This window comes from Osmerus eperlanus, chromosome 1, assembly GCF_963692335.1.
Source record: "Osmerus eperlanus chromosome 1, fOsmEpe2.1, whole genome shotgun sequence".
NCBI classification, from domain to species: Eukaryota; Metazoa; Chordata; class Actinopteri; order Osmeriformes; family Osmeridae; genus Osmerus; species Osmerus eperlanus.
Genome location: NC_085018.1, coordinates 8,316,653 through 8,342,483, shown reverse-complemented (window position 1 = coordinate 8,342,483; position 25,831 = coordinate 8,316,653). Strand labels below are relative to the sequence as shown.

General features: G+C 39.8%; 2 protein-coding genes across 3 annotated transcripts in view; one reads left to right on the top strand and one right to left on the bottom strand.

The window, feature by feature from the left end:
- Positions 1–3,042: 3,042 nt before the first annotated feature.
- nsg2 (neuronal vesicle trafficking associated 2) lies at positions 3,043–9,914 on the top strand. 2 transcript variants are annotated; one of them, XM_062457073.1, is made up of 5 exons: positions 3,043–3,191; positions 3,518–3,667; positions 4,733–4,849; positions 6,624–6,734; positions 7,946–9,914. In XM_062457073.1, the coding sequence occupies exons 2-5, from the start codon at positions 3,539–3,541 to the stop codon at positions 8,144–8,146; spliced, it is 558 nt and encodes a 185-aa protein (XP_062313057.1). In that variant the 5' UTR covers positions 3,043–3,191; positions 3,518–3,538; the 3' UTR covers positions 8,147–9,914. The 2 variants fall into 2 exon arrangements, with proteins under 2 accessions (XP_062313057.1, XP_062313048.1); XM_062457064.1 differs by having other exon boundaries at positions 7,943–9,914.
- Positions 9,910–25,831, bottom strand: part of stx18 (syntaxin 18) — a 30,250-nt gene continuing 14,328 nt past the window's right edge. Inside the window, exons 2-11 of the mRNA XM_062457050.1 lie at positions 14,226–14,293; positions 13,658–13,773; positions 13,366–13,443; positions 12,900–12,966; positions 12,452–12,549; positions 12,101–12,192; positions 11,829–11,887; positions 11,450–11,519; positions 11,269–11,349; positions 9,910–10,865 (exon numbers count right to left, since the gene is read on the bottom strand). Coding sequence (XP_062313034.1) covers positions 10,770–10,865; positions 11,269–11,349; positions 11,450–11,519; positions 11,829–11,887; positions 12,101–12,192; positions 12,452–12,549; positions 12,900–12,966; positions 13,366–13,443; positions 13,658–13,773; positions 14,226–14,293 — 825 coding nt within the window. The 3' untranslated portion in view covers positions 9,910–10,769. The remainder of the gene's footprint in view (positions 10,866–11,268; positions 11,350–11,449; positions 11,520–11,828; positions 11,888–12,100; positions 12,193–12,451; positions 12,550–12,899; positions 12,967–13,365; positions 13,444–13,657; positions 13,774–14,225; positions 14,294–25,831) is intronic.

Here is a 25,831-nt window from a genome sequence, read left to right as displayed (position 1 = left end):
TTATGCTTGTGTCTCTTGCGTTTGGGTCTACCTTCACTGCTACTTGACATACCTTCTGTGGTTCTATCATAGGTGCTGGAAAGAAAAAGACAACTGTCAGAATATATACATTCTTGATGATTTGAGGCTTACAGGTTAAGAAGACTTTGTATTTCCCATTCAGGTTTGTGTACTTGTAAGTGGAAACAGGAGTCTTCATGCTCATACTTTATTATCGTACTATAAAAAAATATTAAAGAGTAGTCTGAATTGATTGCTGCTCATCAGAGATGTTGCTAGCTTGGATACCATTCCAAGTCCCCAAGCTTAGTTTATAAATGTCTTAGTCTTTAACTTCATGAATTCTGACTGAGCTATGAGATCTGCTTTAGATACATCCCTTAAGATAACTGTGTTCACACCACCATTAAAGTATCCCCCTAAGACGATAACCTGAGTTTCCCAAGGAACAGGATGGATAGACGATTGCAAGCATCATCAGCACTGTTAACCAAGAAATTCCAAAACACAATTCTCATTGCAAACTCTGACTTAAATCACGCAGACTCAGTCTCACAATCCTTACAGTGAAAGACGTTGGATATTCATCCTTTGACAAGATCTTATTCAAATGAGCCCTCAGACTCTCAACAGAGGGCTCACATTGATCAACCCTGATCAAACATAACTACAGTCTAATGCTTTCTTCTCCCTGTAGCATTGGCGTGACATTTTATCACTGAAATCACACCACTTCTCAAATCAAATTCATAATCATACTTGTTCATATAATTTCATATTTACTTTAAGAAAATCTTTGTAAATACTGTAAATTGTGAGGAACTAGCTTGAAGCAATCAAACAGAGGCAGATTTACACAATTAAGTGACATGAACCTTAACAGCCTCATAAACCCATATGCTAATCAGTGCAGACTGTCAACCAATGGTGTGACTGTCTCCTCCGGTCGCTACATAGCCCCACCTGAGGGGTCAGTCGTCCTTGACCACCCCATCACCCAACACATGGTCCTTCAAATGTCCTGGGTGCCATCACTTGTGAGTGGGTCTTCCGAAGCTTTCAGGAGGTGCAGCTGGAAGAGAGTCACAATATGCAGTGTTTGGGGTGCTGCTGTTGACCACCTCCCAAACAGCCAGTGGAGAAATTGGACAGTATGACGAAAGTCTGTCCTGGTGCAGCACCACCACGAGCCCCCAGCCAGACGGTACACCACCTCATAACCTCGCCAGACCCCTGCCAGTGGCTGCAAAGCTTGGGGGACACCCCCTTCTTCCGGGTGGGACAACACACCCTGACTTTGTTCCCAGGTATGAAGGCCCAGCACCGGGTGGTGTAGGTCCTCTTCTGCCACCCTCCAGAGTTGGCTTGGGTACAGCAGTCCGGTAGGACCACAGAAACGGGGGCAAATGGCGATCCTATTGCACCCCATTAGTCTCGGGCCACATTGTGAAATAGTCCATAGACATGAGGTTGGAGTTGTTTCCAGAGTCAGCAACTGGGAAGGGCTCAAGAATGAACACGCCTACTTTCTCCATGTAGTCCTCAAGGAGGCATTTTAGCTGGTGGCACGGCTGTGGTACGAGGCCATCCCTGCTGCGTTGCCATAGGTTTGCTTATGGCCTTGGGCGTCTCGACGGAGAGGCAGACAGGAGATTTAGCTGTCAGCGTTGGGGCAGGCTGACATGGCACAGGGTTACTAGTTGTGAACAGCTTGGATGGTGGTCTGGGCCCATGGAGAGATGAGCCATAAAGTGATATTAACCCTTGTGCTGCCTTCGGGTCACATGACCCAAAGGTTCATAACGAACCATCGTTGTGTTTACCCAATTTTACCCAATACAAAAACAAATAAAAATGATTTTCTTGATGCTTCACTTTGTTTTTGTATGCGGTAAAGTTGTCGCAATACAACGGTAATACCCACACACCACTGCAAACATGTACAGGGGGTGGAGGGTTCTGTAGGGTTCAGGTACAGGGGGTTCTGTAACCTTGCGGTTACAGAAAGGACAAAGAAGAGAACATGCCAAGTGGACAAGTTAGGTGATACGTTTCCCTGAGAGAAAGACTGTGATTGTAGGCGAGGTCTGAAAATTTCTGCCGTGGCAGTGGCATACACATTGTTATGGGTGCATTAGAATACCAGGACATGACAGCATGAGTAGACCAGCTGTATGTATATCCAGACGTGAAGTGAATTAAGGGGGTTTTGTATGATGAATGAATTAAATAAATATGCATGCCAAACTCATACATTTTATATTGACATTTGAAGTACTGGTTTAGGAAGAAGAGACAGGGACGGAAAAGGGGGGCAAGAGGGAGGGGGGCAGGGAGGTCTAACTAAGCTACCTCAAAGCTTTTATTGTTTAATGGTACCAGCTTTTTATATACATGCAATACTCTAGACTGTCATCCATCTATCCCCTGCCATGACAGAGCTTGTTGCTGCTGAGGCCCTTCATTTCTCATCTAATAATAAATACAAACATTTAAAAAAATCCCAATACCATAAATAGCATTTTAAGATAATGAAAATGTTGTGTTGGCAATGTGCAGACTGATTGCATTTTTTGTTATTCCCGGTTGTAAGTAGTCCATCCTATTTAGCAGACACAAGTTATTTCTTTTTGTCCTTTGCGCTTGAGCTCTCCCCTCTTCTCCATGGCACTGTAGCTTGGCAACAAGCTGAAAGACATGCATGATGAAATTCATGCCATGGGAAGGTTCTCAAGGTTCACAGCACAGTTGAGGCAAAGGCTGACCACTAATCACCCAAAAGCTCAACCTAAATGTGTTCTGTAAAAGCCTTGTTATAATGCACAACCACAGGACTGTGAGTCTGGGCCACAGCAATTAAGTTGAGAATGGTCCTTTTCAACTGTATCAGCATATCTACTCAATTCTTCAACAAGTTTCTTTCTGCCATTATGAACAGCATTGTATTGATTGTTATAAAACAAAAAGTAAAATCAAAGTTGTTGGGTATGATTTTTCAAAATTGGAACGTGCAGCCTCTTGTCATGTTTAGTATGGATGTGATGTTGCTACGTAGCCTTGCAGTGCACAGACCTTGGCCATATTGTGTATCCACCTCGTAAATCGGCTGCGTCACACCTTCACTGACTGTCTACCCTTTCCTTAACAACAGTCTAAGAAATCCACTCGGAATAACGAAATAACGTGAAAAGGTAAGCTCTAGACTAAGTTTGTTTTCGAAAGTGCAGGCGTCTTTCATTTAAATGTATGTGTTTTATATCTGCGTGGACCGCTAATGGAAAGCAATTATTTACTGCGCTTTATGGATAGCGTATAATTATTTTCTTAAAAGAAATATGCCAAATTCATATATCTTTACAGATCTATCTTTAGAGATAATCAGATGTGATATATTGTGTTTCGATAATGTATTCAGAAGAATTGCACCAAAAGCTAAATACGGAAACAATCATGGCATTCAATATTTAAACGACACAGGTCGTCAGACAGTCACATTTTGCGGATATCTTCTGAACAGGCATCGCAATCGTCTTGGAAAATGGTAAAACTGGGAAATAATTTTAGTGACAAGAATAACGCAAAGGCCGTTTCCGAAGATGGATTCGACACAATTCCTCTCATAACACCGTTGGATGCTAGTCAACTGCAGTTCCCTCCACCAGAAAAGGTAAGCTAATCAAATTACTACGTTAAGAACACAATGCATGCTGCATGGTCAGTGAAGGGTCCTTCTTTCCTGTCCTTTTAAATTAATAGGTAAGAACAGTAAGACCAAGGGGCCAAGGGAAACATACATGGTTGAAATGTTTTGTAAATTATTTTCCATGGTGCCAATATAGTGCGCAAGTCAATCAATGTGTCATCAGGGAAAACATCTGGAAACACTATACATACGTTTAGCTATGCCTTTATTTTATTTGTTTAGTTACAGTATATTATCCCCTCTCATACAGCAGACAAATGTAGCATATATCATGGTTTCTCGGTGTGTATAGCTATAGAATAGTATGTTGTGTTATTGGTACCAAATTAACGTTTGGTGGAACTCTTTAGTACCCTGTGTGTGGATAGGAAGATAGACGTGTAGTTTAGCCAATAGATACAGTACCATTGGGGTAAAAAACATATAAAGGCTGGTTTTTACAGAACGTTTTTTAGATCCCAAGATAGAAGGGAGATAACAAAGACATGGATTGCTGAAGATTTCACAACATTCCCCCCCACCCTTGTATACACTGACACCAATACACATTGAGAAAGGGTTAGGAGTTAAACTCTTGATGTATTTTATTTAGTGCTTGAAACTGAAACCACATGTATGACATTTTTGGAGAGTACAAGTAGTATACTGTATACTGTACATTAGAAAGGAGTGTCTACATGTATGGACACTAAATAGCAACAATGCTATGGAATGTGTTTTTTATGGTTCAAAAACTGAAATATAAGTATTTAAATGGCCATGTGGCTTCCAATTAAATAAAATGTGGTGCAAATTTGCTGAATTCTGAATTCAATGTATAGGTGACACTTTTGAAACATCATAAAAACCAAGGGTATTTAGACTCAAATACTTAAAACATTATAGTTGATTAGTCTTAAGGATTCAGTGTAACAAAGCTAAAAAAAGGCCAAATAGTAGACACTGTAAAAACAATCACCTATGTAAAGCACTTAATAAAGTAATGACAATGTTTTATTTCCTCTGACACCTGTGATATGTTCCTTACAGGTGGTGGTAAAGACCAAAACAGACTATGATGGGGAGCACAAGAAAGGCAAGCTGCGCCCCCCGAAAATAGCAGAGTTCTCAATAAGCATCATTGAAGGTGTCTCTGAACGACTCAAGGTAAGACACACATGAAGCTCATAGAAAGTAGAAAACCTAAATCAGAAACAGAATCAAGTTCAATCGGAAAGTAAGTGTACACAAACAAGGAATTTACTTTGGTCGGCAGGTGCATACAGTTAATAAACATATAAGAATCTTAAAAAGGTGCGTGCAGTCCTTATACAATATTTAAAAAAAAATGTACAACAAAATACTGACAAAACTGTACAATATAAAATATAAAGTCAAAGTCTAAATAAAAGAGTACAGTAGGGCTGTATACAGTAAAGTGACAGAGTAGCATTCATTTAACTGACCATCGTTCTGTTAGCTGTACCTGTATGATCATTTTAAGCGACTACATAATCTCTTAAATACTGCAATGGGCACATGAATACAAATTCCGCCTGGCACTCGTTCAGACAGAGCACCTTATCAGGATTGTCATAATACTGTAACAACCGTCTACAATATTTTAAGCTGTATCGCTAAGAGTCAGGGGTGTTTCTGTCTGCTTTGCTCCCCCTCCCCACTTCTCCTTCTTCCCATTCCCCTGTTAGTGGTGCTATCCTGGGAGAAGAAATACATTGTGAGTCATTTAACCCCGCCCCAATCCTTCATTAATTCAGCTGCTGCTGCCATGGCAATGCCCCCTCAATGCTCGCCACTTTATCACTTCCTGTAACGTCCCTGAGACTGAGGCAGATATGATGCTTATAGATCACCTCAAAGGTGTTTAGATTTTTGCAACATATGGTCATGGGGTAAGTGGTTGTGTCAATAAGGGCCGTGATTGTGTTGAAAGGGTCGGAAGAGGGGGATGGGTAAATTGGCCTGGTAAATTAAACAGTAGACAACAGATGAATACATTTATGGATCATACATGTTCATGCATTCAAAATGATGTATGGTTTGCCACTTTTTGATAATCCTCAGTCATTTGATCAGTCCCATCAATTTGCTCCCGTCAAAGAATGTCGGCCATTGTAAAAACACTATACATGATTTAAAAGGGGGGAAAAATCATAATAGATTAATGTGCTTTCAATAACAGACAGTAAGAGACAGAATTGGTTAATTTACTTTACAATTTTGCACCTTTCCTATTAGACTTTGGATTTATTCAATTGATTGTTGTCTGCAAGATTGAGACTTAATGTTGCACTGTCACCTGATGGCTGCCTCTGGCAGTATTTTACAAATACTGAAGTATACTGAATGTTCTGAGGTCTGAAATTCAGATGTCCATTTAAATTCTAGCCATATCTATAATACATCAATAGATGATCTGGATTTACACAGTAGAACCAAATCTACGCTTACTCATGAACATCAAATACAAATCTGTGTGTGCGTCTTGGGAACTAAGATTGAGCCTCATCAGAGAAACTAAGTAGGACAGCCACCAACACCTCACTCGCCTTTCGTCCCTCACTCCTCTATTCCTTCACAGACCATTAGTCATTACTCAAGTATCTCTATGCAGTGAAATTTAGAGATTGCAACATGTTACAGATTTCTCTTACCTGCACTCCTCTCTAGACACTTCTAAATCCACTGTTTGATGGGAGAGATTTGACCTCTTAAAGTAACTTTTACCATATACTTTTTTTGTGGTTTTACATTGAGAGCAGTGTGACCAAAATGCTAATAAATTAGCCTACTGATTGTAGTTCTAAATAATGTGAACTTCTTACAAATGCATAATTTCATTTAAACATAAACTACTTTGGGTTTTATCAGAATTTCTACATTTATTGAGTAAAGCCTGACATCTTTTTTGTCTCCTCAGGTCACTCTGTTGGTGATTTGTGCGTTGGCCTTCCTGGTCTGTGTGGTGTTTCTGGTGGTCTACAAAGTCTACCAGTATGAACAACCTTGCCCCGAGGGCTTTGTGTACACAGTAAGTATCTCCTGTAACTGAATAGCCATACTATGCTACACCACCCTACAAGTACTCTCTTGTTTAGCCTTCTCTTTATTCTCATATTTTTGTCTTGTCTTATCTAGAAGCAGAAAGCGTTATACTGTAACAATTAGTAGCATCATAGTTACAATGTGTTTGCCCATGTTTCTCTTTTTCGAACTAAAATATTTTGAAGGCCTTCATCTGGTCCCTGTACCTTAATTTGTCAATCGTCATTCTCTCTAACCCACATTCCCAAAAGCTCTCCTTTCCTTTTATATTACTAATTTAACTAACTTGTAGTGCTAAGATGATATTAGCATTGCTATTAGCTTGGCTGCAATCTTGTGTCTGTTTACAATGCACACAGTGGCATAAAAATAAATAATTAGCTTGGTGTCATATTGCAGTCCACTGCAATATAAGAAAAGAAGAATCACCTCGAAATTCTAAGTATTTCTAAATGGTGCTAATTATATTACAGGCCATTTCTTTGTGGAATAAGATTAGATGCATTTTTCAGTTTCCACTGTATGTGTATTTTCACCAAAAAAATTGTGTTTTCTGGGAGAAATATTTGTGTAAGTTTTCTGATATTTTCTGCAACAACTGTATATAAAAAATGGTCTATTAGTGGTCTAGTCATCACTATAATGGTCTATAGTGATGTGGAAGTGTGACACTTGGAAATAGTGATTGTTATACATTATAGAATTATGTTATTAAAAAGTTTGAGAAAAATAACAACGTTCAACAGCAAATAATGTAATAACCTACCAATAATAACGATATAACTGTACATTTACATTTATTCATTTAGCAGACGCTTTTATCCAAAGCGACTTCCAAGAGAGAGCTTTACAAAGTGCATAGGTCACTGATAATAACAACAAGATAGCCACAAAAACATTGCGAGTAGCCAAAACATGAAGCACACATTGTGAACAACCAAAGTAAGTGCCAAAGGGAAGAACCATAAGAGCATGTAGTTAAACAAGTTACAATTAAACAACATGAACCGCTATAAGTGCAAGTGTACCTGTAGAAAAAACAAGCAACAATAATAAAAACAATATATCACAGCGCGTACAATTTTTTTTAATCAGTTACCACATTAGGGGCAATTAGGGGCAACATTTTTTAATCACTCTCTCCCACTCTCCTGTTATTTCTGTCCACCCCTTTCCCTTCCCCCTTCCCCACAGCAGCAAGGCCGGTGCATGCCAGCGGGGATGTATGGCTACTACCCCCCTCAGGGCCCAAGCGGACGTGGCCGTCTCTTCACCATCATCAACCACTACAACATGGCAAAGCAGACCATCACCAGGTCTGTGTCTCCCTGGATGACCGTCATGTCCGAGGAGAAGTTCACCCAACAGGAGACAGAGACCACCCAGAAGCTGGCCTAGGAGAGGGAGGGGGATCTGGGTTCTGACTCAACCATTTAAAAGATAATGTGGTGCAATTCAAGCAAACCCCAAATCTGGTCATCATGGATCTTATTTGAGGGGGTTTAATGACAGGTCCTTAGCTGCGGCACTGTTTTAATCGTTAAAAAACCTTTACTGTGTTGTGTTTGAGAACTACAGAATTATTTCAAGTGGGAAGTGTAGTCATATTGAATTTGGCTATTTCGGGCAGTGCAGGGACATCACTTGGGTGGATTTCTGGTTTGTTTGAATGCTGTAGCATTTGTGGTTATTTATTATTATTTTCAAAAGTGGCAGACACTTACACAAAGAAACAACTCGCCACTGGTACACAAATATACTGACATGGACACGATCGCAGACACACCTTTGTACATACACATATGTAACAGAGCAACTCTCAAATTGTGAAATGACTGTCAAACATTGTGTCTGCATATACACATGCACGCATGACTTTAAGCTACTGCATTCCACACAAAACATCTTTAACAGTATTTAATACCTTAATACCAAGTACTACATATCAGAAGTCAGAGCATGCCAGATTTTTCCTATGATATCTGGGAATAGGCCTCATTTTTCATTAATTTACTCCCATTCAACGTTTAGTAGAAAGTACTTAAAAATTACATTGCAGACTGTAGTATAAACTGAGTATACTCAGATATATTTAAGATTATAGTCACATTATATCATGGGTGTCCTTTTAAATGTCATATTTGGGGTTTGGCAGTAAAAGGTGTAAAAACACTATTGCTGTTTAGAAAAAGTTGTTTTACCAACAATAACAACAGCCAATTGGCCTTTACATATTTTTGTTCCTACACACTAAATTAATTCCACATAATGGTTTGGTTTTCTGTGCAAGAGTTAGGACTAGTCCAGCACTAATAAAACCTAATTTAATGGATCAATCTGTGTCAGGGAAATTAGCTCTCAAATTGGCAACAAAGTAGACCTTCAGACGCAGTCACTCTATTTCACGGCATAACGTTAATGTTATGTTGTTGTCTATGCTCGTGAAAATAATTGTACAGTGCTTTTGGATGATTTACGTAGCTGTCACCGTAGAAGGCTATGTATTATATACCAGGCAGAGTGAAGCATGTAGTGGAAGTCCAGAAGTCACGTAACATTGCTGAGAAGTACTGCAGTTTCACGCTCTATTGCTTTTACATGTCTTACTGTTTTTAAGTAGCGCCTTTTGTTGGTGCGGAATGTGTAATTTTGTTTAATAATGAAAATCTGAGGACATGATCTGTTACAAAGAAGGAAAACATTAAAATGTCCACCTTTCATTTCCTCTTCATATTTTCTGAATCCTGAATGTAAAATTATATTCCAACAAGAAAATGTGAATTCAACTTTCCTGAGCCTTGGTGTGTCAGTAATGCTTTAATTTCAGTCTAAAGATAGATTAAATAATAGCTTTTTAAACAACCCTGTTTCACTAGTCTTAATCAAAGTAATATTTGGAAGAACTGCACTGCTTTCACTGGTTCGGAAACATGTCAGAAACATAATCTCATGAATCCCCCCCCCCCCCTCCTTTCTAAGCATGTTTTCTGGAACATAGATGCTGCCTGAGCCCACATTTCCACAGATCTTTATGTAATCCACATACTTTTGATTTGACAGCAAATGATGAGGAAAGCTCAGTCTGTATTATCTATCAGCTAGTGAATGTGTGGGTCTCATGCTGTAATATGGGGTATGTAATAAAAAAGAAAAGTGGACAATTTCATTGATGAACTGTATTTTGTTTTATTGGTTTAGGGGACCACATAATATAAAAGAAAATAGCCCATGCAGTGCAAAATGTTAATAACAAGAGCAATGTCAAAACATAAATCCTATAAATTTGTGTTGCAGCCATTGTACAATGGCTATCATTCTGGAAAACTGACAACCCCTCTTGAATCATAGATTGGAAGCAAAAGTTGTACTGTAGAGAATTTTGAATCTGCCCTTGGCGGCAAAACAAGTTTTCATTATTTAAAGAAATACACATAATATCTACAATGGTTTTGTACAGCATGTGTGGTGAGATTTATTTAAATTATTTCTAAAACAGCAAAAGTCTACATAGTACACTCATGTGCATTTAATAAATAAAAGAATTTAACGGATCTCAAATGGTAACCCAGATGTAACCATTACCGTGTTATTCAGAGTGTCATTAAAGACCATACACTATGATTTCATTTGCAGCAAAACAGTAACTGTTGTTGTAACTGTTTAAAGCATGGTAGTGGTCTTGATTACAGATTGGACATATGCTCAGCGCAAGATGAGAGCACATTATATTTGGCCAGCACCATTCTTCCCTCTACAGGAAGTGCTTCCATGTCGCCCTCTGGTGGGTGAAAGTTTGTGTGTTTGTCATTGAGTGCACTGAAAGGACAGTCCTGGACAGTTAGTTCCAGTCATATCAAAATTGTTAGCTATTAATTAGCACAAGCTGTTCTAGATTCAGTATTGTAGCCTCTTAAACCTTCCATTTAGTCCAATTGTATCAGTATTTCAATGTGAGGGCCAACCAGGGTGAGTCCCATGGTGATGTCCTTTCCTGCAGGGAGCTCTGTCAGCAGTATATGGGTTAACTGTCGTACCAATCCAGGAAAAGCAAAGAGAACGAGCACATTACAAGGAAGAAGAGGATCCAAACACGAAAGCCGGCGTTGTTTTGGATGGCCTAAATATGGAATTCAAACATGAAATTACATTACATACATAAGGCACTTGCTCAGTAGTGACAAGTCAGTCTTCAATACAGCGTTTTACAATGGTTTGGTTAACAATTATGTCTGCGTTTTTAAAATTCAGAATAAAAACCAACAACCACTCTGCACGCTAAATATCATAATGTTTGATTTTAACTTACACATGTTGTGTTGCATATGTGCATAGGCAAAAAAACTAATTAAAATCTAAGATGAGCTAGCAAACAAGGGATTGTTTCCAACAGAACAACTTTCCTGAAATAGGACACTGCTCTTTTCATCTGTTGCAGTGGATGTGCGACTGATGTTTCAACTGCTGCATTTCAGTATTTGCAAGGTCTGTCTGCTAAAATGTAGGTAAAGCTGTTCAATTACCTCTCTAATATCTTCATTTCCTTCTTTGACATTCTCTGTGGCGCCAACCACCAGCTGGTGGATACTATCTATTTCAGTTTCCTGTAAAAAAAAAGAAAAAGAAAAGAGGGTTGATATGGAAAATTTACTTTCAATTACATTTTAAATGGCTTTCAGAGGACGGTACAATGGTAGAACTTACTTGTTGAAGCACCTTCTCTGCAAATATCTCCTGAAGACGTGATATTTCAACAACTTTACCCTCTATTTGCCTGGAGGATAGAAGCAGGGAACCGGTCACACACCTTGGACGTGTTTGAAAGACAATTTACACATTGTGGATCATTAACAGTTTCCCTACACCTATAAACACAAAATCGAAACATATTTATGGAAGTGGATGTCAAGGGAGGTTGTTGTGGATAATTCAGAGATTGCATATTTCCATAAAAGTATACCAGATGGATACTTCAAACAAAAACAAAAAACTGTGCCACATTAGGCTCTACAGCTCTTGCGTTACAGTAAACAAAATAAGACGACTTGTAAGGGGAATAGACCTTATAGGGTACAAAACTAACCTCACTTCATCCACCAGGTTGCTCATCTCACTCACCAGCCTCTGGTTCTCATGTTCAAACTAGACAGTGAGAGACAGACAAAGAGTAAGACGGAAGTGTGAAACACATTCAGTAAATTACTTAACTAATCAACTAACTAACTAATAACTTAAAACTGGAATCAACTACAGTACAGTTAGTGTGTAGGGGTGGATGCATTTCTACATTTGAACTTAATGTACTCAATAAATGGGTAGCCAATTTTTTTTTTATTCCTATGAGTGCATCTGTACCATTTGGATCTCCTCAGGTGAGAGTTCGTCCTCCACCCTGCCCTCCTCCCATGGGTTGATGCTGCTCTCTGGCACCTCGGTCACACTTCTCTCTATGGGGAAACAGAAATAGAAGGTCAGTGACTTCACACTCCTCACCAAGAAAGTGATTCACCAAGTCTCTTTCTTGTGAAAAGTTGAACAATACATGGCTGATGTGGCTGTCTTGAACTTACCTTTCTACCTGGACAGTTTACCAGTAAATTGCAACTGACTAAGACAGAATCAGCCATTAACAGCCAGCTTGTGACTCCATGGAGCAGCCTTCACCTGACCTTGTTCCTCCCTACCCCCACCCCTCTCTTCTCTCACCGGTGCTCTCCTCCTTGGCCGTCTTCTCCTCTGTGTGCTCCATCTGCTGCTGCACACCTTTCTCCGCCTTGCTGTGGTGCTCCGGCTCAAGTCTTGACCTGGAACCACGTCACAGTTGTCGTTTTGGGCTATGCGTTGAGTGAATTAAATGTGCTACGTTCATTACAGTAAATGTATCATTCGAGTATATTAAAAGTAAAACGTTAAGGCTTAAAAAGCTATTAAAAGCTATGCCACAATGATTTTAATTTAACTACCAACTGAAGTAGTCCCAGTGCTTTGGCCACGTGAAATATGTTCACTTTTTGTAACACTATGGCCCATTAATAAAAATCCAACAGCAGTTCCCTTCCCTACTTTGCTATACACATTTGATATACACATATGTGAATGAATAACAATGATTAATCTATATGAATGTAGTATTTACAGTTCCAGAGATACTTACAGTCTCTTCTTGTCCACGACTCTCTTCACCCTTATGGCCCTCTGCTCAGAGTACAGCTTACACACTTCTAAAAACAATTACAACCAACATTGGGTTAACTTGTTGTAGGGGTGCTGATCATCTCTTCAGAATAATATATTGGTATGAAATCTATTCTGCCATCAAACATATCCAGACACTTGTCACCATTGGTCTATGTTAAGTAAAGCACTAGTTAGTACATCTACTTGAAATGAACACAACATAACAAGAATACAGGGGGCATGGCAAGTATGTCTAATCTAGACCATCTCCATGATCCAGATGTTCCCCTGACTACATACTCTGAACAGTAAAATCTAGGGGCCCCATTGGGAAAACCAAAGTCCATAATCACTTTTTTTCTTTTCTTGAGGATCATATTTTTGACCAGACCATTTAGATGGAAAAGGAGTGGAAAAGGCTGACCTATCAATGGAAAACTCACCTTTTAAATACATCTCGATGAGGTCTAGAACCCCCCTTCTGTGCTCCTTTATCTGGGCTGACAACACCTGCTTATCGGCTGTAGGGGGAAGAAAACACTGATTGACTCTGGCTCCTTTCATCAACCATGATTGTCAGTACAATATAACACCCTCCAAAACTTGTTCCTGATTTTTTATCGAGTGCATAGTGAACACATCCAATTTTAAGGGCCCTGCATGATGGAAGTCATGTAGGCAAGAGACAATTTGTTGTGAAAGATAAAGTGTGTTCACACGCTCCCTTGCACACACCTTCAGTGCGTAGCTGCTTGATGGCCTCCGAGCAGGTCCTCATGAAGATCTGGGCATCCTGGTCAATCTGGTCTCGCTCATTGTCCGTCATACATGTCAGGTCTGATGAGATGAGACTGTGAACAGACACACAGTCAACTCATTCAAAGACTCGGAAAGATACATTGAGTATAGTACTGTCTCCATAGTTGAATGAAAGCCTAATGTCTCTCTATGCTAGAAATGGATGTCTGGTAATTGGTGTCAGTAATCCAATCTCTCAAAAGTACACTTAGGAGCAGTAAATAACCTGTCCCGTCACTTCTAGCTTCTGGTCTGGGAAACCCTTAAGGGTGACATTTTAACTAGGTCAGCTAGGCAACAGCTTGCAACTCGCTATTGGGAGAGTGGAGTTGAAGTGGAAATGTTGGTAAAATGAAAAACTATTTATGCAAATATGTTTCAATAAGTTACATCTTACACCTATGTAAGATGCTAGTTTTCATGTTAGGCAAACAGAGAATTGTACTGTGCTAGTCAAATGAATGCCAGTATTGACTTTGCACCAGTTGTAAGTTTTACAACTCACCTTCCTGCATTCACATAGTCTTTCCTGTGCTGGAGAAGAAAGTCTTTCAGCTTGGTAATGTTTGAGATCTGCCAAAATGAAGGGAAAATATTAATTACATTCAGTATGTGTCTGGTTCATCATTGTGCTTATGTGTGTGTCCCTCTCTATGCAGTTTCTGCTAGGAGTTGGTTCCTCTTCTAAGGCCTGGATCTGTCAACAAAGCTTAAGAAAGCTAAAGAAAGTCGCTGGCTCAGGAAAAAAAGTAATTTTCTCTAATGTCTTTCAAAAGGCCAGTATAAACGTTTGAATTTAGAATGTTTGCTTTTTAACGTTAATTTAACTACAGGACATACCTAAATCAAACAGGCAATTTCCTTGTCAAATAACTTATGTAAATAAAATGTTGAAGTCCTCTATATAGGTCTCTGACTGAGGAATCTTAAATAAATCTGAAATTCATAATCGGTTGACTATTTACCACAGGTAAAATGTCCAAGAATATGTGTGCATAAGTAGCCCAACAGGAAGCTTGATTCCATCCAATATTTGCTCCTGTAATTTGGTTGAAAAATACAAAATTGTATCCCTGTCCACAGAGTGGTGCTGGAAGGATAGACATGTGAGTGAGGGCACACACACAGGCTAAGTTTTAGGAAGAAAGAAAATAGAGGGAGACAGAATCCAGGAAAGCCAGGGATTGAAACAATGACACAAGGAGTTTGATTGTGGCTCATAGCACCCAAGATAATTTTGGTAACATAACCACCGCTGTCTCCAACCTCGTCTGTTTTGTTTTGCTACTAATTAACATAATTGACAAATTGACATACCACGACCTAGTCTCAGGCCTCAGATGGCATGTCTAAATATACAGGAATGAAAAGAGACAAGAATGGTTCTTGGTCTAACATGAGACAAAGGTGAAAGGTGATTTTTTTTTACTTGAGTAGACATGAAGATAAATAAGCTGTCAACATTGAGCTGTCAACATCTGCCTGGTTGGCCGTCTGCCAACGTTGGACCTAGTTGACAGTAGGGCTGTCCCCGCTCAGTCGACTAGTAGATTTTCTGGTTGATATGCTCTTGGTCGACTAAGATTTTTTTAGTCGAGCTGCCGTATGGCAGTGTGAGATCTGATTCCCGCTTGTGTCATCATTGCTGAATTAACGAAATGTTCTACATAAATTGTAGATTATATTATTTAAGACAAATAAAGCAACTCTAAAAATATATAATTTAAAAGAAAAGGTGTTACTGTTTTCCCTTTCGTTAATCTGCGCTTTGTTTTGGTTTGGTATTTTGCACACGGCACAAGCACAATTGGCTGCCGAACTACAAACTCTGCCATAGCCTACTTTGTCGGTGTTATTAGTCAAAATGGCAAAGAAATCTGTGTTATGGCAGCATTTCATTAAAGTACATTTACATTTACAAAGTACCGGGTGACTCGAAAAACGTTGAATGCAAACTCTGCCAACAACGGTTTATGTTTCATAGTTCGACGTCGAATATGATGTAGCCTACCACCTGAAAAACGTAAGTTGGCCTAGCCCTACTTCGCTCATGCTAACGCGCTGGGTTGAAAAATGAATATGCCTATTATAAGAATCACATCCAAATCGAATGACATTATCTTCTCCGGCCAAGACAACAAAATCTTTCTCTGTTGCACCGTTCCCCACTCAGCTTCTACGTAAGTTCGCATGCTGCAAGTTCAGGCAGTGATAAGCGCGCTCTGATTTGCATGTTAAACAAACAATATTTTAAATTTGTAGTACATTGTAAGAGATACATTCGGTTACAACAGGACTGGTGATACGAGTCTTATGATTAGTAGGCTATTAGCGGCTGAATCTGCAATGAACAGCAGCCATTAATTCAGATTTTTTGTGTGAAAAAAAAGCGTTTCAAATTTCGATTAGTCGATTTTCAGACGTTTTAGTCGAGTCTTGGTCGACCAAAGAAAATCTTAGTCGGGGACAGCCCTAGTTGACAGTGAATATCGGTCCCCTTTGACAGACAACAGGGAGTTCCTGGTGCCTTCCAGTCCATCCATCTACCGGCTGCCCTATGATGCTGCGCCGATCACACGCCTCCAGCCCTGTGGCTACCACTGCTTAAACTGACATTCGACAACTCTGACCGGAGTTGAATTTTGTATTTCAACATCCACTGGCACTTTTTGTTTTTCTACTCCTGATGTATGTTTTGCCTGTGTTCTGCACCTCTCTGCGTTCACTCACCATCTCTGGAGGAGGGGACCCATCACTGAATTGATACCAAGGTTTCTTAATTTTTTTTTCTCAAATTTGTTTCTCAAATATACAAATAACAATTGATTTTATTTGAAATAAAAAGAATGCTGCAACTAACGTGAAGTGTATCTCCTCTCTTCGAAAGCAAATAGAGGTACAGAGTTGCTATATGTTGCAAGTGAAAGGCTGAGTGAGGTGGGGCTTTGCCCTCAGGTGAACTCTTGTAATAATACAATCATTAGAGGTCAAAATGTTAATCGTTGTTCTGAGCACTTGAGCTCCTGGAGGTTTGAGAGCTTTTCACATGGTTGAAATGTATGAGGAACATTGTATTGTCAGAACAGCGTCTTTTTGGGCTCAAGACTAACACCATCTCAAATGACGTAAACGCAGTTCACAGGCTCTAATTATTATACTTTTGTAGACTGTAAAACTGATTGAAAAGGCAATATAATTTTTTCAGTACAATGACACACTATTGCCTCACAATGTTGCCAAAAGCAAATACGCTATAATTTCTTGCATATACTGTATACAAGTGCAATATTTTCATAAAATCGTTATTAGGTACAGGTCCAAAGCTCATTGCAATGAGACCCCCCTCTCCATCCAACTCTTCGCAACATATCTCTACCACCAACAGGCGGCAGTAGCTTCACATTATTGGGGCCCACCGGCTAATAAAAGGTGTATAGGAAAGAAGAAAATTCAAGAGTGCTGCTGTAGGGGCTTGAGTCATCTCCTGTGTATACACAGGGGCTCAAATTCCCACTGCAACCTCAAGGGTTTGCAGGGGGTCATGGGGATCAATTGCTCTTGTAACCTAAGACTCTAAAGAGCGAGTAATACCCAAACAATGAGGAAAGGGGTGGCCCTGTGCTTGCTGCCGGCTGTAAGAATGTGAGTGTGTATATTGTGCCTGATTGAAGGTGTATGTGTGCATGTGTGTGTGTGTGTGTGTATGAAAGATCTTAGTGAGGCAGGAGGAGACAGTCTGCCGGGCTACATCTAATCTCATCATCATAATCAAGGACCCCCACTTTAGCTCCTAACTTTCTCCCTACCCTGCAGCCTATACAGAGCACAAACAAACCATCAGTGGGAATTATTATGAGGTGGAAAATAAATAAGGGCGTAGCCAGGAGATTTTGGGGGTTTGGATAGATCTTTCTTTAGCTTAAAACATTGATAATGACTGGCCAACAGCTGTTTGGGTCCTTCAGCTCTGATCATTGTCTATCTATTTTCAAGGTTGCAAGGCAAAATATGTTTAACTTAAGAGAGTCATGCCACATGTTGACGCTATTATGGTGTTTACGTCTCAATCACACAGTTTTTGTATTTTATTTTTGCCCCAGTCAGTTCAGTACATTTTGCTACTTCTCAAGGATTTGCGAGGAAAATTGACAAAGCGCCAGATTGACCAATCAACAAGCTGCATCAACTGCTATCGTTTGCTGGCAATAAAATGCTCAGAAATCTCCAAAAATGATGTGCCACACACTTGATTGAGACTATATTGAACATATTTAAACAAACATAACTACCTAGCTACTGTATAACAAATATTCCCAGTGTAGGCCCAGATGTACTGAAAAGAAGTCACACCAAACAACTTATAAAAAATGTATAATGAAGTTGTTTGCTGCAAACACTCAATAACAACTGAGTGTTTATAATAACAAATACTAATAGACAATAATACTTTTTCAACAGAAAAGGCCAAGTGCTTTTTTGTATTCTTTTTGTGTTGTCAAAATACAGAGCTTTATTTTGGTCGCATATGCTCCCGAAATTGTGTCTTTGCAACCTCAAAATATCTTTGGGAGCATTGGTGTGAGTGCAAATAATTGTTACGGTGCAACCTGTTTGTATTTCTTTACAAAACTCACCATTCGCTAAAATAGCAGGAAAAGTTACCCCTTACTTCTCAGCATGAGAAATATAAGGTGTTGCATGAGACTTGAGAGCCCTGCATCAGCGTTACAGACTACAGAAAACAGTGAAATCTAGAATACATTGTATCAGGGGTCGACCGATTATCGGCGTGGTCGATTATCGGCGCCGTTATTAAGCATTTTATGGTTATCGGTATCGGTCATTTTCAAAACCGATTTGCCGATATCTTTTTTTCATTTTTTTTCTCTTCATTATTTGTTCATTTGTTGCTTGTTGTGGTTAACATTTACTTCTGCAGACACGGTCAGTCATAGACAACGGTGTGTCAGCTGTAAAAGTTGCTCCCGGCAACGTTGTGGTAAGTTTGAATGCACGGCAGTGGCTCTATGAGGAATACTTTAAGCCCTGACCCCTACATTGTATACCTTAAAGCCTGTATGTGATTGCAAATGAACTAACACAATGTTTCCTCTAGGATTTTTTTTTAGCAGTGGGGGCAGGTCTGTCTGAACCCCCCCCCCCCGCGCCAAAGCAAAGTTCTAACCCTATATTTCGGAGCAGGTTAATGTAAAAGCCTAATAGCTAATGTCATATTTTCGTCCTATTTCCCCTAAAGCAATAAGGTTAGGCTACTTAAAGACACCTTCCACTCATAAAGTATGTTCTAAATGGCATAAATGCTGCCAATTAATAATTGACGTAACAACTTATTGTAAATGGTCAGTAGCCTAGCCTATTGATTAAGGTACTCGAAAGCATGTACACTGTCTGCTTCATTTGATCTTGATAGGGTAAGCATTCTGTAGCAAATAATAACAATAAATCCACTATTTATTAAACAACTTCAGCATAATAATGCACCTAAAATACAAATGTGAGCAATGGGCAGCAATCACTATCGAATCAACAGACGTGCAATTTAGCTAGAAGTGGAATACAAACAACGAAAATCACCAGTTAACTTAATTAAAATTTGCAAGAACTATAGACTAATACAATAACAGGCTTAAATGAACTGGCAACATAAGTTATACGACTTACAGTTCTCAAGGACACACACACACAATCTCAACTGCGGTGTGAAGCGCGTGTCTGTGCTATTCTGCGACATGCACTACTTCCTTGTAGACGGGTACTCTGTTGAAGTTTAAAACTATTGGATCTGCCCAGAGCCACTCTGATCTGCCATAACCAATCGCTAGCGTTGCCTTAGCCAATTCCTTCACCACTACTGTAACAGAGCTAGCTGCCGTAGCTGGAAAATCAAGCTTTTCCCGAACCCCGTGGGGAGGAGGGCCACAACATCATGGCCACCAACAAAACTCAGCAAAACTTGTTCTTGCTCCGGCTTTACTTATGGATATTCGGCAGCGTTGCTACATCGGACCGAATGGCTTCGCTCGCATCTTTCTTCGCCGCCATTACGGAACTACAACACAAACTAGCGCACAACATCAACGTCATCGTTCTCAGCCACTCCCTCTGTTCGCTGATTGGCCGGTAGAAAATTAACCGGCCACTGCATACTTCTATAAAAAAAAAAAAAAAAAAAAAACATACTTATTCATAAGTATGCAGTGGCATAACGACATCTCTGACGTTGATAACAAACCAAACCGTTTCAAAATCGGTTGAAAATTGAGCAAGTTATGGTAATTTAAAAAGTACATGTAGCACCAACACAATGTTATGGGTGAGCGAGTTGACTGTAGCAAGATGGCCGCCATGTGCGGACGTTCTAGACTCCGCCGTAAGACATCTAGTCTTTATATATATCTATGAGTACGCCTATCGGAAAACAAATATGGAGATCGATTTTCCCAAAATAGCATTTGATTTAATCTATGAATCGTCTGATGACGACAAACAAGATAGGCCTAATACATTCAAGCAGGAGGAGAGCGCATCTGTGTCCAGGTGTGTCTCCATCAGCGCAGATGATCTTGACTCAATTGAAAGGAGCCGACATGAAGCTAATACGGTGAAGCAAACGTCGTGGTCCGTTGACTGTTTTAAAACATGGCTAAGTTGGCTAACACTAACATGGCTAACACTCATCTGGAATGTTGGTTACGTGGCAACCAAGACATTGACAATGGAACTATTGTTTTTGTTGCGGAGAAACAATGGCGAAATAAACATTTTTTTTATCAATAACTGCGTGTTTAAATGTTAATTAGTTGACTATAAAATTGTTTTAGAAAAGCAATATAGTACTCAGAGTACTATAGAGACTGAACAGATGCACTCAGTCTCTCTGTATCACAACTCAAGTGGTCATATCGTAGCTGAATACACAGCTATGACAATAATAAACATAGGCCAACAAAGTCGACAGTGAGACCACAAAAAACAGGCTTTTGTAGGAACTTGTGAGATGTGAACCATATTTTATTAACTTATTAAATTAACAGATCCACAACTTATTAACTTTAAATTAAACAAATGCTTTGATACTCAAAAAGGTATATTGGGAAAAATATATATATAGTGCAGGAGACTTGCAAAGGATCTTCCATGAACATCATGAACATCATGAACATGATAACATCAGTGGACCAGAAGTAGTAGTGTGCAGTATTGGAGCATGTCAAGCCTACTTCCTTTTATAAGTGTACTTCTTATAACGCGGGGGGGGGGGTATCTGGAGCTGCCTGCGCCATTCTTTCAAATTGACTCTCCGCCAAGAGACCCGCCCTCCTCTGACTCTGATTGACCGTGACCCTGCAACAAACTGATCAAACCAACGATGGCAGCGAGTATTAACCAAACGGGTAGAATAGGACGAGCCTTGGAGAGAATCGTTCAGTGATTCGTTCCAAGATTTTTGTTCCCGAACGAGAACGAGAGAATTGTTCAATGATTTATTAAGTAATTCTTGTTTGCGAACGAGAATCACTGGATCTCTTTAGCAAATCGATGAATGAATCGAGAAGGGTCCAATTGCAGGGCTCCCTCATCAGGCCCCTCTTAACCAGAACTCTCTCCTCAGGCCCCTTTTCAGGTGTAGCCAGGTGTTAGTGCCACCGCTGGTTGGAAGATGTACTGCATTTATATATGTAAGCCAATGTGATTTGTACATGAGTGAGCCCGTCTACGGAGAGCCTGTCCACTCCCTATTAAGCCCCATTGTACCGAATTTGGTTGCAGTTTCACCAGAGTTCCACTGGGGGTGATCGCGGGTGAGTGCAAAATGAATGGGAGTCTATGGAGCTAGACGGCAAAATTTGTCTCTTTTGCCTAATTGTCATTGAGAAATCTCAGATTTGATTGTAGTTTTTGCAAGTTAAACATGGATTATAGGTCAAAAGTTGAATGAACAAGTACTTATGTCCTTTCGATTTCTTACAGGGTGAGTCATTGTTACCCATAACATGCTAGCATTTTGCTAAAGAATTCTGATTGTATGACGTCATTGACATTCTAAAAGGCTTTTTAGAACAAAAAAGCTAAAAAACCAAACACCCAGCAGTGTGTATTTTCTTTGCCTCCCCTTTCAAATGCAACATTCAAATTCCTAGACAAAAAATTATATCCCGAGAAAATTGGATTTTGAGGGGTATAGCTACATAGACCTCCATTCATTCTGCACTTGCCTGTGAGCGCCCTCATATGGAACCTCAAGTGGAACTGCAACCAGTTCAGAAGCCGGAAGTTTTCCAAAAGTGGCAGTTCTCCCCTTATTAAACATTCTCTGGTGGTATCTTTCCACCACTGGTTGGAGGATGTATTGCATTTATATGTATGACTTACTTGAACTTCGGTTTTAGTTTAGGTCAATAGTGTTTAACATAGCTAAAAGTCCGCTAAATGAAACTGAAAAATTCTCTCTCCTTGTATGTGTATGTTTATGGCATAAATGTGGTTCTAGCCAGCTAATTTATTCATTTTAAAACAATATTTTGTGATAATGTTCGCCGTACGTAACGCTAGCTTTAATGCTAATTTTCGCTATGTTACACACCATTGACTTCTGCTAAAACCGAAGTTCAATGTAAGTTATCCATTAATATAAACAAGTCGCACCTGACTATAAGTCGCAGGACCAGTCAAACTATGAAAAAGTGTGATTTATAGTTTGGAATATACGGTAGCCTACAGTATCCTCCGACCAGAAGTGGCATTAACACCTGGGTTAACACCTGGGCAATAAGTAATTAATATGAAATTATTTTCACACTAAATTTTCCAAGGACTTGGTCAGTGGTGTAACTAAATTATTTTCCAGAATAAGATTTAATGTAATTATGTTTTAGTGTAGTCTCAGTGGGCATACCACACAGACTTCGGCTGCAGGGAGGAATCACTGAACGAATCCAATATAAGAACGAATAATTTGTGAACGAGAGAATCACCAGATTTCGTTCACAAATCAGCGAACAAATATTTTTGGTGAATGGAATCAAATGATTCGATTCTCTGAAAGGAATCAAAAAACCCATCACTGGAGACTAACGAGCTGAATTGATCCAGTGTTTCCCCTACCATTGTTTTGGCGGCCCGCCCCCCCAAAACAACTCCCCGCCCCCCTAAAAGTGCCAAAATATATATCCAAAAAATGCATCAATTTTCACAGGCAATTCGCTTCTTGTTCGTCACCTTAAAGTTGCGACTAAAGTTTGCGCAATGTTGTCTATTTACACCTGATCGCCTGATGATGAGTACACTAGATCCACAGGCAGCGACTAAATTAGCCTATTTGCTCTTTGCTCCGTGTGGTGCTGGGATTAGCATTTACTGTGCTAGCTGTGTTATTCTGGCTAGTTTTGTTTTTACTGGCAACATCCTGACAATGCTCGTCCACAAATGCCCTAATAAATGCATAGAATAGGGTTCGCTTCTCTTGCTCGGCAACCTGCTTGCGCTGCCAGGTATCTCACACTGCCTTGCGGGGCCTGTCACGTGACTTCCATTGAAAATGAATGGGAGGCAAAATATAGGTCTACCGCCCCCACTGAAAAAATCCTAGGGGAAACACTTTTGAACACCGCACCAATTTTGTGATTGGTTGTTATGGGGGGTGTGGCCAAGGTGGGCCAAGCTCCTGATTGGGTGGAGCCGGACCTGACCCAATACCATGTATTGTCTCGTCTCAAGCTGATTGTATCGTCACACCCCTACATATCTGTCAAGTAATTAGGGCCAAAAAATTATAAATATATAAATTATGTGAAAGTACAGTCGCACGAACATTCTCATTGCTTCTTCAAAATTCAACTATACTGGCAAAAAAAGTGAATAAATTATGTGAAAGTACAGTCGCACGAACATTCTCATTGCTTCTTCAAAATTCAACTATACTGGCAAAAAAAGTGGGGATGCTGAACAAAAGTGTTTAGTTTGCAGAATCCCTGGGTTCCCTCTCATCTCAGAATATCTGGGCTCAATAGACAGGAATTCAAACACGTCATCAGACTTACTCTGTGTTTCAAAATCTATGATAAAGGTATGAGAATATACCAGATTATCATTTCCAAATAAATCTCCCTACCCCTCCATTTTAGTAAAGTGCTGGCTGACTGCCGCACCTTTGAGGGATACCTTCTGGGAACAGCCAGTATGACTGCAGAAATGCAGAGGCCAACATTATTTTCGACACAATATTTAAATATTTTGAAGCAACCGCCTCTAATTGAAACTTGATATGGCTGTGGATGCTGTTGTGAGCATTGAAACTGAGATCACAGCACCCCAAACTGACCCCTAGGAGAACAAATTATTTCTACCAACCCAACCAAACCTGTATAGCCTTTTTGTAAGTTAACTTCTTAGCTTCAAAAGATGTCAAAGTTTCTAATATTTTGAATGAAGAAAGAATTCATCAACTTTTCCCATTTTTATCTCTTTTTGAGGAACGTCTTTGAAAAATAGGAGAGCCCTGCATGTCTTGAAGGGCACACATCTGTTGTACATTATGTGCAGGCCGTCAACATTGTTACTGGGGACCTAATTTAATATTTTCTGTGTTTTGATCTTCCACCTTTAATCACTGGCTCTTGGGAAGGATCGGCTTTCCCAGAGAAATTGTTTGAGAGCCGAAAGAAAATGTTATTGCAGCATGTTTATGGAATCATACATGCAAAGAGAGGGCTCTTGCAAAAAACTAAAATGCAACCTTGTGCGTTGCGCAGAGAGAAATATGGGGGGTTGAATAGTCGGATGAAAGCCACAACATAACTGTACACAGCCACGACATTCCAAACTTCCAATTTCAATTTCTTCCAATGTTGGTTTACCGAGACAGTTGCTGATGATATCTGTAGCACGGGGGTGGGGGGGGGGGGGGGGGGAGAGCCAAGGGCAGCCACCACAGACGAGGTTTAAGTTTCCTTGAATCAGCATCACCTTTTTATTAAACCACTACTTCCAATATCAACTTAACAAGGATGCACAGAAAGTAACAAAAGCATGGTTTTGCTGAGCTAGATGACTGAATGGATTTAAAGCACTAAAGCCCTTGGGACAAGTAGGCCTAGTTCCTCAATTTGAATCCTAGCCCTACATTTCACAGCCGTCAAGCTTTATTTGGCTACTTATTCTATAAACTAGTGGTTTGAAGAAGCCCATCTCTCCTAAATTCAACACCTTTAAGATAATTGTTTAGGCTAATATGCAAATGTTTCATACCAGTGATCTTTAAAGGGGTTATTGCCTGAAAAACCGAGTTTACCTTGTCATAGTTGAGTAACGACAGTTCGGTGGGTAAAATGGACATACAGTGAACCTCAAAGTCCATTGACACCTCTTTCCTATGCATATCTCACAAACTGCCGCTGGAAAACGGTCGGTTTCCAAAAAGGCTTGAACCTTTTTTGTCTCTGGTCTGTACCTTTTGTCACACCCCAAAATTTAGTTAAGTTAAGACACTAGTTTAGCTGCGCTCACGCTTCCACGTGAATTACAAAGAAGGAAGTTTGAAAGTTTTTCAAGGATATTGAAAATGGAACAAGGTCGTAAATGCAGTGTTCGAGGCTGTACAGGGAATGCTAACACTTTTCATAGTCTTCCCAAGGAACCAAACACATGACGGGCATGCCTTATGTTTGTTTATGAGAAGATCCCTGTGAAGTTCGACACTCAATTATTAATTTGCTCGAACCATTTCACCAAAGACAGTTTTGAAAACCTTGGACAATTTAAAGCAGGATTTGCTAAGCTGCTGTTGCTGAAAATATGTGCTGTTCCGACTGTATTCTCATCACAATCGCAAGCTGTAAGTATGATTTTGTCGCTAATAGTTATTAGCAATGCTAACGTCTCCTGTATCTAGCATAGGTAGAATGTGTGATTTAGTTTATTGTCAATGGGGCTAACGTTTTTTCATTTTACTGACCGTTTCAGACACATAAATAACCTGTGTTGTCATGTAAATATACAATTCACGATGCATGTTTGGCTATGTTGCGTCTTTGCTCTGCAGCTTCGCTCGTTGTAAACCAACCAATCAGCGTGCATCATGAGCATACCATA